Raw genomic sequence first — 13,950 nt, 5'->3', positions numbered from 1 at the left:
CAGAAATACGAAACTAAACCAGATAACCGAAGCCGGTTATCTGGTTTAGTTTAGTGTTGACTAGTGTTGACGGGAGGCCGTACATCTGCGTGCTATGCAAAAAGAAAGCTTCGAAAGGAACGCGAATATCTTTCCACCGGTAAGTTCGTGGATTGTTGAAGTTCATGACACTGCTCTGATGATATATTTGTGAAATCGAAGGCAGTTGATAACCATGTAGGACCCCGAGGGTCCGCCAGCATGCTCCGCCGCTTGCGGCAGCCAGAATGCATGGGAAAATGGCGGACCTTTTCCTCTAGAGTTAGTATGTATGATCTCTATGGTGCTTGTATAGGGAGTATTCACTAGACGCCATATTTGTGGGAGCTGCTTAGAGCGCATGCTCAGAACGAGCTCATATCAATAGGCTGCTAAGACCGGCAATCTTGAGGGTGTGGAATGCACGTAGCTAAAGAACCGGGGAAGCTCGCCATCAGCACGCGCTCAGCGGTCGTGCACACAACTATGGCCTCCAGTGCATACTTCCTATACTCCGTTTCACCTTATGTTGTACCACAGCAAAGGCTAGAAACGCGAGCTCATAACGTTGGTAGTTGCCCTTAATGCACGAGAGCTTGTGCCGCCAAGATGCGCTTTAAAGCAAGGAGCTTGCGCTCGTAGCTTTCCCTGTGGTACATCATAAGGTGAAATAGAGTATAGCCGAACACAGACGGCCGTAGTCGTTTCCAATCTCTGTCCGTGGCCTTCTTTAGCAACGCAGGGAAATTCTGCACCTAGGCTTTCTTATCTAGGATATGCTGGCTCGTTACGTTCACTTTTTTCCCCTTGCAAGAGGTAAAGAGTCATCTTGCACGCTTCCAATGACGTCCCGCGGGAGCGGGAAGAGGAAGGGATCGAGCGGCCGTGGTGGTGGCGCAACGTATACGCGACAGCGTAAGGGCTCATTCACACTGCAGTGGAAGCGGATCCGCGTTCGCAAAGCGGTTACGAACGCGGTTGTATAAGGATTCAGTACAATTGCACGCGCATTTGATGACATCAAATGCGAGTGCAATTGCACTGGATCTTTATACGACCGCGTTCGCAACCGCTTCACGAACGCGGATCCGCTTCCAGTGTGAATGGGGGGTAAGACCGAGGTGCAGCGACGACGCCTTTCGCTCGAAAACGCCAGCACCGGGTAGGAAAGATTGGCTCTTCGAAGGCAACAGTGCTCAGACCGCTGCAAGGTTTAAATACCCATCCTTTCGCCCAATGAGATCCCGTGCACTAAATGCGAACGCATTCCGCCGAGAATCGGCGTAGCGACAACGGTGATTTTTGCGTTACCTTTTTTGTGTGATGGCCAGAGCGTGGAGAGAAACTGCAGGTGTAAAACGCTTTTAGTAGGTCGGGAACGGGAAGAATTCAGTCTGTAAATTTAGTGGAAGTTAAGCCGCATTCACGCTGCAGCTTATACATCGTAAAAAAGACACGGGGTTCTTTGAAGATGATAACGGAGGTATCTGCGGACGGACGAGCCTCAATAATGCTCTACTGCTTCACATTTGTATGCTTCTAATATGTCTGTAAACAGTTTTGTATAATAAACGTAACAGGGCCGTCGTACAAAGGAGAGATACTCCTCCGTCTGGAGACTGTCTTCTGTATAATGTATTAAAGGCGTGACTATGGAGCGCGTCTCCGACTGCTGTGTTCAGCGTCCTATCCCGCCCAAGCATCAGAGTGGTCCCGAAGTGGCAACAAATGACCTAACGAAAAGCCGGAGTGTCGTGCTGTCAGGTGTCGCGATCCTGGCAGTTATTCGTAGAAGTTCTGGGAAAAAAAAAAAGAAAAGCACGGAGCAGACGCGAGTTTCGCCATCGTTCCGGCGTCTTAACTCCTGACTGCCGAAACGGCCGTTGACTGTCACGCCGGACAGCGACCCGCAGCAGAACCGTCTGCCACATTGACCACCGCTGCTCTTGTGACACCGCCAGGGTCGCGACACGCGACAGCTTAACACCTCTACGAAGTCACAAAACAAAAACAGCGGGACCACTTTTTTTTTCTTTTTTCGGGCACGATAAACACGTTGGTCTGGGACGAGCTTTAGGAACCATTTAGTGCGACCGCAGCTTTAGAGAATTGTTTTACGTGCACCCAAATCTGCTTGCAGGTGACCATGGAGGACATTTTGGAACCCGCCATCCGCTACGCCGAGAGTGGGTTCCCCGTGGCTCCCATGAGCGCCGTCACGTGGGAAGGTCTGGAGGACAAGCTGAAAGGGATGCACGGAGGTCACACCTTTCTCCCATCTGGAAGGGCCCCTCGCTCGGGAGACGTGCTCAGAAACCTCGCCTTGGCTAAAGTGCTCAAGGTACCCATGCACTCTTCGGGAGTTGATGGAGGAGAGAGAAGCGGTATTGGCAAAGTATGCAAACTACCGGGCGCTTCTCTAGCTGTCACCATCATCGTCTGTGACGTCACGGGTAGGACAGACTGGGACAGACCGCGCGGATCTTGTGTCCCTCGGATGATCAGCTCGCATCATGAGTTGTTTGGGTAACGCGCGGCAAAGCCCGTTTAACGCGTTGTGTTCATTTGGTGAAGTGATATTGGTAGGGACGTTTTACCAGAGTTTAAAACAGCACGTGTCACGCGTAGTCGTGCCAACAAACACTTTTGGGCGCTGAGGTTTCGACCACCCGGTTCAAAAAAGCTGGATGATGAAAATAGAATATTTAGCGCTTTCTCCCGCTAGAACTTCTGCCACAAGGAATAGGGTGTAATTTTTATTTTAATTCGAACAAAATAAAACTAAGAAAGGAATGTCTCGTCAAATTGAAATGGTAAAGTGAAATTCGAGAACATCTCGCGCGTGTAGTAAACACCTCAGTGAAACCGACTCTGTATATCCTATTTGTTACAACGTGTTCTGTGAATGCTAGTATCTTATTAGATCCGAGATTATTCCTCTTCGAATTTCGTAAACCAGCAAATGAACATTTCCTCAAAATAATTGACAGAAAGCAACTACATCCCTGCTTATTCACCCGGTCGACGCGAAACATGCGAGACCCCCTCGGAATCGAAGTCTTAAATCTTGTAAGTCGGTGACACTTCAGCGAACCAAGAAATGAGGAAAACCGGTGCTATGAATTACTACCATTTGTATGTTTAGCTTCTGCGGACCCAAATGCGCATAATGCGTGATGCGCTTTTTTAATTTCTAATCAATTCTTAGTAAAAATAGTACAGAACAAATTAATCAATCGCCTGAATTTGCCGGGCCATGGACAACAATTTAAGAAAATTTCCGCTTTTCTTTCGAGCAAAGGCCGCCATGTGACAAACTTCTTTGCCACGTATTCGATGCGGGAGGAGTAAGTGTCAGCTGCTGACGAGCATTTACTCGGCAGTAACTGTCGAGTCACACCTGGATTGCAGCGTCGGTATCGACGAGCTCAATGTAGCTAAAAGCCTAAAAAAAGTGTGCGGCGATTTGCAACACTACTGCGCCCGCGTGCACAGCTAAGAAGACTGCGCGCAATTTACTCTGGTTAAGGCAGAACCTTTTTCTAAAAACGCCTCCACAGATCCAAAAAAAAAAAAAAAAAATCAGAGAGGTTGTGAATATCCGTGACGCACGCTGCGCAAGCTATAATGTCAAGCTCCAGGCTTGTTTTTGAACGTTTTAAAGTGTTTCTAATATAAAAGGCAACCTCAAGGTGCTGCTATTCATTACAAAAGATAACCCAAAAACGTTGTACGAGTTTATTTAATAAATAAGCCGTTTAATCGGCATAGATGCTAACTAACATAGTCACTCCGTGCTTTGACGTAGCGAGTCGTCTGCTGACATCCTACCAGCTGCGTCACAGGAGGGCGTCCGCGAGGCGGCGCCACCTGAACATCTCGTCGCCAATATGAAGTATTTTCCCTGGGCGCCATATTTGAGTGCGTTTTTTTACCGCGCATGTTCACAATGAGCTCACAGTAATAGGCTGCTAGGACCGGCAATTCTGATGGTGTGGTATGCACGTTGAAAAAGAACTGTGTAAGCTCGCCGTCAGCAGTTCCGGACTGAGCTATGCCCTCCGGTGAATACTTCCTACAACCCGCTTCAACGAAATCTGGAGGCGGGTTGTAGGAAGTATTGACGCAAAATATGTCCATCATTTTGTTGTTAGGAGCTGCCTGGCGCGTGCGAAAGGGGAGCGTTTGAAAGATTCCTCTTTCACCATCAAATGCGTAATAAATTGGGGACTATTCACCGATGGTTTTTACAGCGGAGCTGTTAAGGGCTAGGTTCCCCAGGATGGTGTCTGTGTATGTCGACAGAAACCTACCTGGACAGCTACCGCCATCTATAAGCGACGGCGGCAAGCACACAACCAGTATGGTTTCCGCCGTCGCTCGTAGATGGCGGCAACCTTTTCAGCTATAATAGAAGAATAGATAGTTGGGCGCGTTGGTGGGAATTCATCGTAGAAAACAGCGCGAAAAACAGACGACGAAGAAGAAGCACACAGTGTGTCGAGTACAGCTCCGCTGGTCTTCCCTCTTCACGAGAGTGGAAAGGCTGAACGTTTTTTTTTTTTTTTTTGCAACAAACTCGGTGGCGTTATTTCTTGTGTAGTCCCGGCAGACTCTCGGTTCGAGTATATTTACGAATTTTTTACCCATCATTATATTGTGATAAGACTATATTATTTTTAACAGTACGATAAGTGGCCATTTCCACAAAATAGCGTGTATATTTTATCTGGCAAATACTGCGAAACCCGCTGTCTATTTCAGAACCGGAGGTGGTTGGGGGAATATTTACACACTGGCGCCATGACGTTTCAACTCACGCGAGAAAGACCGAATAGTGCAACCCAAGATATTCGACCGCAACGCCACTGACGAAAGCTTAATGAACAAAATGTAAGGGCGCAAACGAGCTGGTCTACATTGCACATGGTTAACAAACCCCTGAGACTGCAGGCAAACGACACAACACTAAAAAGTAGAGAGTTTTTAGTGTTGTGTCGTTTACCCGCAGTCTCGGGGTTTTTTCAACCATGGACGAAAGCTTCTTTATCGCCGCGTAATTCAAGGATGAAAGTGAATGTTCTCCTTCAGTCTCTCCTTCGTAAAACCTGATGAGGTGGGGATCGCATCGTTGAGGTTGTCTGCAATGAGATCCCCAGGATTTTGTCATCCATCGTTGTTATCTCTGCGATGACGATATTTAAATACGTCTCATACAGTGGACAAGATCACTGCGTGAGCACTCGATTTGAGTCCGTAGCAATCAATGCCTCCACACGTATTCCCATTGTGGCTCGTGCCCGATCGCGGTGAGGGCGGGAATAACCGAGCCTTATCAATATGTGGAAGTCGGCGCGTACGCTGTGATTTATGAGCCGTAGCGCTTGGCTACGAGGAACATTGGTGGAATACACACCTTTCCATAAAAGCGTATAAGGGCGCGTTCATTGCTGTGTTTGTGTGTCTTTCCGGCTGGCCGCAATTGGGAGCGAGCGCTCGCTGGGTTGTGATCTTGCACGTGTGTAGACTATAATTTTTGGAAACATTGGAAACTTGCATAACCGGCTCTAGATCCTGTGGCCGCTTCTTCTGGCTGCGTGTTGAGAGTGTAAACGCAGCTCGTTTTCCTCGGACGTTTTCTGCAAATGCCATTGCGCGAAAATAATAAAAGCGAACCAGTTCGTTATTTATAAGTTATGAATCTCAAATAATTATTCTAAGCCGTATTCAGTGAAAGTACAAAAACTGTCGCATCGCCCCTTTAAATGTCTGGTTATATTTTCAACAGACACTAGGCCAGAAAGGCCCAGCTGCCTTCTACGAAGGCCCCGTTGCTCAGGCCGTGGTCAATGCCGTTGCCGCCGCTGGAGGCGTCCTGAGTCTTCAAGACCTCAAGAACCATCTGGAATCGTCGGAGGACCCAGTCGTCCCCACCATTTCCACAACGTACCGTGGAGTCAGAGTCCACACTATGAGGCCGCCTAGTCATGGGGCCGTCCTTCTGGAAGCACTCAACATCCTCGAAGCATATGACTTAAAAAGTGAGCTTCTTGTTTTTTGTTGTTGTTAATTTCCAACTGAACCTTAGCCTGATATACAGAAGGCGAAAAGGGGAAGTCTGCGCCTTTTGCGTGACAACAGAGCGCGAGCTCGCTGTAAGTGAGGGAGGGGGAGCGGTAAGCGAAGGGATACTTGTTTTTGTAGGAAGCGCCATTGAGAAATTTTAGCAGCGTTTTTTGGGGGAGAAGCGGAAAAACAAACATACAACGGGTTCCTGCATAGTTCCTTTGCCCTCCTCTCCTAGTGGGAGTAGGGAGACATATAGTTGGATGCGCGCCGAAGGACTGGGAAAGGAGGGCAAGTCGTAGATGGGAATGGGTGACGGACATGCAAGTTTTCTTTAAAAAAAAATAGACTTTTAGGAAGTGCTTGCGGATTCGTGAGGGCGCCACCACCCATTACCCTCTTTCTGTCGTTTTCTGTTCTTCTCTGTCTAGCAGCTTTGACGGCCGGTTCTGGGGAGGAAGGACATTCTTTTCCCTATATACGAGGTTATAACTGAACGCATAGCTCGACATGTTAACTTCCCTTGTAAATGTATCTTATGAATGTGTCCAGTAGACATGCCACGACATAAAAGATGGAGTAGGAGCATGTATAGTCGTATTTACGACTTACATACATTTTGTAACTTCTGGTAGTTCAAGAAATTACACGCGCGAATGTCTGCCTTTTAAAACCCGCAGGTTTAGAAACATTCTTAGCACTTTCGGCTGGTTTACAACAAGTTTAATCGTAGGATTCACCCTGACTAGTTAAAAGGTCAATTATCGTCTCTACTTTGCATTCATGTAAATAGGTGTTAGAACAGCTGGTCGTCGAGACATACAACGTACAATCTTCTGCAATATGAAAGACCCACTGGGAGCGGGTGGTCGACACGTTTGTTTAAAAGGGGGGGTGGGGGGGAGGGTGCGCATGCTCCGGGCGATTCTATTCTACCTTCAGGGGGGAGGACTCACTCGTGGCTCAGCTAAAGCACAACGCCCACTTATCAGTTTCTGGTTTCGGTTTCGCGGCAGAGAACAGTTTATCAGGTTTATCAGCGTCATGCCACGGCTATGTCCTACCAACACTGCAGTTGCTGTCTGATAGAAACCGGCCTGAGCCATGGCGATCATTCTGAATCTGTTAAAGAGCAAGATCCGTGCCACTTTTCTAACGGACGAATGCGCTCTTCAACATATTTTTTCTTTTTATTAAATGACTCACGTAGAAATTTAATATGACTGTTTGGCAGTGCCCGTCTTCACATTTTACGTCAGAAACAACTGGTAGTTTAACAGTGATACGACTGTGCTTGTTTCGAGCCTTCGTGAACATATCTCTGGCCATGACACCCATAAAGCGCTCTCTTCCGCTAAACCGGAACCAAATACGGTTAAGTTTGTTCAGGCCCTTTTGAGCCCCGACCGAGTGTCCTAGAACCCCCGAGGCAGAATGGAATCGCCCGCAGAGCCCCCGTCCGTTGCCATCTCGGCCACCTTAAATGTATAGTTCCTCAAGAAGTCTATACAGACAATTCGAAAGTTTCGTGTTGCAGCTTCTGGGGATATAGAAACGAAGAAATGCCAGTTAACGTGACCAACTTCTCTGCAAGAAACGGTTATAATCGCAGCTTTTAAAGTGTCTAATGCTTATCGTTATGTGGACAGTGCAGGTGAGAAAATAATCCCGAAGTTTGAGCAAGACAAGTTGTGAGTTTGTGCGCGGGAAGTTTATTGGCATTATTATACATACCCGGATACACGCCACTCCTTTACATGCGTGCTCGCGCGTACGGGAACACCTATATATTGTAAGCACCCTCATTTACAACTTTGAGAGGTTCACGAATTGAAAATTTGTGAACTTTAGGGAGACGCAATTATTTCATGCTTCCTAGAAAGGCAAAGTCCAACCTTTAGAATTTGTGACATTTAGGGCCGGTTGCACCAACGTCGCTTAGCGCAAAGCGGAGCTTAGCCGGGAACTTAAGCTTAGTTTCGGTTTCGTTCGGTTGCACCAAACTCGCTTATCGCTAAACCTAGCACTAAACTACGCTTAACTTAAGCGCTCAACATTGGGCGCTTTGCTTTTGGTTGTTTCCAACGTTACTAAAACACTCAGTTGGGAAACTCGCCGTCGGAACCTGGGCCGCTGGCGTCCACCGAGACCGAGCTAAATGCGACAACAGCGCCACTCTTTATCATTTGTCGGTACTGTGGTCAGCTTGAGCTTTTTGAAAGCCTGTTTTTGCGTAAAAACAAATAAAAAAAACTCTTTTTGTATGAAATTTATTGGAGTTTAGTACAAAAAGGGGGGCGCTTTATGTTTTTAAAATCTTTAGTTTGCAGGGTTTTGCAGCACAATTAATATTGTTTTTATTCAACCATGCCTCAGCCGGCCTTTCAGGTAGCGCGTCCCGCCCTAGGTGCATTTTGACTTCGTAGCAGTGTTACCAGGTCTACTGATTTATCAGTAGATCTACTGATTTCGTTCCGGGTCTACTGATTCACTGAAAAAGAATGAAATCTACTGAGTTTTTTTAGCAAACATATTAAAAAATTATTATTAGGCCCCCTCAGTTCCCAGGGTCGCCCATCAAAGGAAACTCATATCCTCCCACAATTAAAAACGAAGCACTGGCTGGACGGCCCAGAAACCCAACCTGTTCGAGCGATTTAACCGCATATTTATATCTATTCATACAGAGCAGGTTCGACCAACGTTGGGTTCAACGGTGACGTCCGGGCCAGAGCCATATAGGGGGAGAGTTTGGCCAGTCTATGATCTCGCCGCCGTAACGTCTCCCTCCCGAGTGAGCCAGTCAGCCCCCAAGCAGCACAGAGTTTTATTTATTTATTTTTTATTTATTTATACTGTTAGCCCGTAGGGGCTGTTACAGGAGTGTAACAGATATACAAAATAGAACGCTAAGTAGTACATATGAAGGAACATTTTTGAACACTACAACTCACGAAAGACAAGAGTACACTATTTTGGTAAATCACACTGAATACACAACAAAAACATTTTTACGTATAATATCTTCTCAGTGCTAAAACTTACAAGAGCGTACGCTGCTGAGCGCGCAAAAACAACATCGAACAAAGGCTAATAAAAAAAACAACAACAAGAACACATGAGCAGATAATAAATGGAGTCACGGAAGTCCCAATCCATTTAAGTATCAAAAACATATAATCTGAATTATCCAGTGCCAGAGGGAAAGGTTCGTTAGTATTGATTATACAATTTAGAAATGTATGTAAGAGTTGGCCAGTCATCGGCCAGTGGCTGGCAACGGTCCTTGGCCAAGTGGCCAGACAGTGGCCAGAGACTGGCCGGTGACTGGCCTTTATCTGGCCGCTGGCCAATGGCCACTGTCCATCAGCCATCGGCCAAGCATTGGCCAATGAATGGCCACTCTCTGGCCACTGGCCAAAAGACCACCGCCAGACACTGGCCATTGCTTGGCCAAAATTTGTGCTGCCTGGGCCTGCGGCGCAAAGCGAGAGGTGTGAGCGCATGCGCATGAACTCTCGGCTGCTTCCAGCTGAGAGGGGAGTGCCGCCATTTTCATTCATTCGCCCGGCAGTATGCATGGGATCGACATCCGAATTTCGGTTGTTAACTTTTATTTGCCAGTCTTTGGCAAGAAAATAATATACTGTTATTCCTCGGTGGCTTAAAAAGCTAACGAATTAAGTTTCTCCACAAACGAACGCAAACTTTGAGTCAGGCGAAAAAGATATAAGCCCGCAGCAGACGACGCGTAGCCTCGACAGTGCTCCGCGCCGACAGCGTTGCGTCAAAAACCTTCCACAGCCCAGTAAGGAAAAATGGCAGCTTGCAGAGGACATAAAATGAACATACACGCGCGCACTTGCTGGAACGTCTTGTTTTGGTTTCGTTTCACTAACACCGACAGGTGGATGTCTCACTGTCGCCCTCATCTGTTGATCCCAAAAGTGACTCAGTCTCGATTTCAACGAATAATCCTCGAAATCGCAACACTAGTCAATGCTGATAATATATATATATATATATTCACGGTGCCATTTTACTTTGTTTTTTTATAAAGAATTACTCGAGAACTGCTCTTTTTTTTTTCGTACTTTATTTGTGTTTATTACCATGTTATTTTTTGCTCTATATTATTTCTTCGAAAAATGGTTTAATGGTAATGGCAAAGGATGCCAAAACACAAATTTCGTAGAATCTACTGATTTTTGTGCAAATCTACAGACTTTTTGGAGATTAATCTGCTGACGTTTTTTTTCTTCGTCTGGCAACACTGCTTCGTAGTTGAACGCGGTGCGTCCGCCGGGGCGACGGGGGTGGCACCCCTGTAACCTCTACCGCTGTATCTGTTCTTAAAGCCAAAATGGATGTCACGTGCACTTCCTCGAGTGGCCGCTGCGGGAAAAATGGTGGCGTTGTGTTCGTCAAGCAGCTCGGTGCTCGGAGACAGATTGGGGCCACTTTTTCGAAGCTGTCTCTATGGGAGTTTCCCAACTGAGTGTTTTAGTAACGTTGGTTGTTTCTTAATCCTGGATTAAAAACATGGCGGCTGGTTTGTCGCGGTCGACGCGGTGGACAAAATTGGTTGTGCAAAGTGTTTTAGGCTACATCAGTGTGAAAGTCTCGACAAAATGACCTTCGATTGTGACAAGGATGCAAAATATTGTCGCGTGAAGTGTTTATCAACCCCTCTTTTCAAGTTGGCTCTCCACTCTCAGGGCGTGTTAGCCCTAACCGAGATACGTACGGAGCTGTGGGTCTGTGGGGCTCACGGGGCTCACGTCTGTCTTCCCGTTGGTTCTTCTGTCAACGAGCTTATTCGTATGTACTTACTAATTTTCGCATAACCGTAACGTATTGTTATTTACCACCTTGTTTATTTACACTTGCAGCGCGTATCCTTCAATTCGATCAGCGCCTTTGAATAGTGGCTGTACATGATCTCGGCGATCAGCTGATTGTCGACACCTCTGCCGTTCGCATTAGATTGCGGCGCTGTTAAGTAATAAAACAACGAAAATTCAATTTCTTTCACCATTCTGATGTTAGCCTGAGACTGAGGCAGGAAAAGAGGAAGTTTCAAAGTAGAAGAAAAAGGAACAGTCGAGGATACGTCTCTAATTTCCACCAGCTCGCCTGCGCACTACAATATCAATTTCTTTCGTTTTCTGAGTTTTTGAGACAATCTTCAGTGAATTTTCCTAATCTCGCGAGTAGAATCTTGGCTTCAGAAAACTGTATCGTTCCATAACCGTAACTTTTTGGTGATCGCGATTTTTTAGGAATATTAGTAGTCGTTACGACAAATCGTAACGACTACTATGCTAGATTCGTTCATTGCTGTATCGGGGCAGGCTGGGGCAGGTGATGCGAAGAGACGACCGTTCTTATCGGCACAATGTAATGTACTAGTGGGAGTTTTTTTTTTTTTCCTGAACTCGACAGTGTGAAACTGAAGTCCGTTTGAGGCTGCAGCGGATGTTCAACCACGGTACAGTGCAGTTCTGTCACCTTGTTGATAGCAACGAGTACCGTCAATGCAAGGTCTCGGGACCTGACCTCTCGACGACTTCTTTTCGACGATTTCCGGGCATTTTCGCAGCTGCCGTGGCGAGTTCGTCACTGTTTTGAACTTCATCGGTCTCAGGCTTGACTTGATTTTAGTAGTCATCTTACCTGCCTACTTATATCGATGATGTTTTCTCTTCAGCGATGTAGCGAGTAGAGTGTCCTTCTCGCGTTCGTAGAGATTTGAGGCCCCCGATGGGCTCCTTCACCTCAAAATGTGAGCACGAAAACTACTACCATTGTCAAAATATCCTGTCAACCGATATTAAACACACAATCACAGATGTAAAGAGCATTCGGGTTTATTTAAAGCGTTGACTCCTGTTTTTGAACGTTAAACGAAAAAATGATTGAATTTGGAGACCTTTAATTTGTTATTCACCGAAGAAATACAGCGAGAAGCAGACGCCAACGACAACTACTACGGCAGTTTTTTTTTTTGTTTACATTACGTGATACCTCTCCGCCAATCGTATTCGTCACTCTGAGCGTTCCCTAGTTCGCTATGTTTGTCCCTAGATTCCCTACGCAAATCCAGCGTTTAGCTAGGGGCGCGTCTGTAAAGCCGGCTTAACGTTGGTGCAACCGGAATTTAAACCCGGGCTTACCTCAGCTCGGTTTAAGGCGCTAAGCCGGCTTAGGAAAGTGCCGCTTTGGGTTAAGATAAGCGGCGTTGGTGCAACCGGCCCTTAGTGGTCCCAGATGATCCATTTTCCTCAGTAAAAAAAAAGGTTCGGAGCTGCTAAAATAAAGTGTTTTACCGTACCCTAATCGGTATCAGTGTGTGTAGTAAGCTTAAACTTGAACAGCCCATAAGAACAAACAACGGCACGATTAAAACTTGATTTAAAATTCGCAGTCTTTCAAAATAGTGCTTATATAAACTATAAGCAAATAAAACAAAAATATCGCGTGTTGACAAAGCTACGTGAATAATATATGAATAAAATTATGCATTAAAGCTACAAGCCGGCACATACCGCTAGCGAAACTTTAAAGGGGTCATGAAACGATATCAGTTTGGATTGCTCATGACTTTGCAGAGGAGTACTGGTCCTAGTCTGGCCCAAGTATACTCGCACACACCGTGACTGATTCTGAAGCTTTTTCGTCGCGGTGAAATTGCGAGGATAAAAGGAGATTATTCCTTTCAGTCTTGCTTTCTCAAAGCTTGAACCCGAAACTGTGGGATCGAAATCACCCGTCTGACGACAGTCGAGCGTGGCTCATGGATTGGACACGGGAACTGCGCGAACACTCGACTTCGGCTCGTAACGATCAATTTACTAGATTGCGATCATAGCGCATTCTCCTCGTCCACTATGAATCAAAATAGTCAAATCTCGATTCAATGGGCTACGGTCGAAGTCATGTAAATGCAGCCCATGTCAATGCAGCCGATGCCTCAGTGGGCACTCAGGTAGGGTCTACTGTCCAACCACTTCTTTGATGAGAACAGCCGAACTCTAACAATGCATGGAGCTCAGCACGACTTTTCTACTTTTCCGACCCCAGCACGTAGCTATGATTAACGCTGACGGCATAGGATAGGCGCTAGGCCATGTGGCCGCTTAATGTGGGTCTGAGTTGAGGGGATGAACGATGCTCATATTTCTCGAATTTGTTTGGTGACTGCCATTGCCTATGCCGGCAAAAAGTCGCCTGCTGCTTGCGGAGGAGTCGCAGTGATGCAAGAATGACGCCGAGCTTTGATTAGCTTTGATTGAAAGGATAGTGGGTAGGCCTAATTGCTCGATGCCTCGAGGTCAACCAACCATTTTTTTTTCAATCAGCCAATAAGAGCTCGGTGTTCTGACATCATCGCAACCCCTGTGCAAGAAGCAGACGAACTTGCCCTCCGCAATGAAAGTATTCACTGGCGGCCGTAGCCGTGTGAGCGACTGCTGTGCGAGTGCTGAAGGCGAGCTTCCACAGTTCTTTTGTAACGTGCATTCCACACCATCAAGAATGCCGGTCTTAGAAGCCTAATAACGTGAGCTCGTTGTGAGCATGCACTTTAAACAGCGCCCTCATATACGGCATCCAGTGAATAAGGCCCGTTCACACTCTTGTGACCGAGTACGACCGAGAGAGACAAGACCGGTTTTTAAGCCTCTTACGAAGTCTTAGAACCAGTTTCGCAGCAGCGCGTCCGGTACTAAGACGTCGCAAGAGGCTTAAAAACCGGTCTTGTTTCTCTCGGTCCTACTCGGTTGCAAAAGTGTGAACAGGCCTTTATACTCCGTTCGTCCTTAAGTTGAGACAGCTGCCAAAGCTACAAGCACGAGCTAGCCTGCG

The 13,950-nt window shown here is 46.6% G+C and overlaps 1 protein-coding gene across 1 annotated transcript in view; it reads left to right on the top strand.

Annotated features, from left to right (window-relative positions):
- Window positions 1-13,950, top strand: part of LOC8036709 (glutathione hydrolase-like YwrD proenzyme) — a 134,441-nt gene that overhangs the window by 91,490 nt on the left and 29,001 nt on the right. Inside the window, exons 5-6 of the mRNA XM_042294693.1 lie at window positions 2,159-2,359; window positions 5,807-6,059. Coding sequence (XP_042150627.1) covers window positions 2,159-2,359; window positions 5,807-6,059 — 454 coding nt within the window. The remainder of the gene's footprint in view (window positions 1-2,158; window positions 2,360-5,806; window positions 6,060-13,950) is intronic.

This window comes from Ixodes scapularis, unplaced genomic scaffold, assembly GCF_016920785.2.
Source record: "Ixodes scapularis isolate PalLabHiFi unplaced genomic scaffold, ASM1692078v2 PGA_scaffold6__148_contigs__length_123643588, whole genome shotgun sequence".
Taxonomy (NCBI): Eukaryota; Metazoa; Arthropoda; class Arachnida; order Ixodida; family Ixodidae; genus Ixodes; species Ixodes scapularis.
Note: the sequence above shows the minus strand (reverse complement) of the source record. Positions and strands in the feature narration are given on the sequence as shown.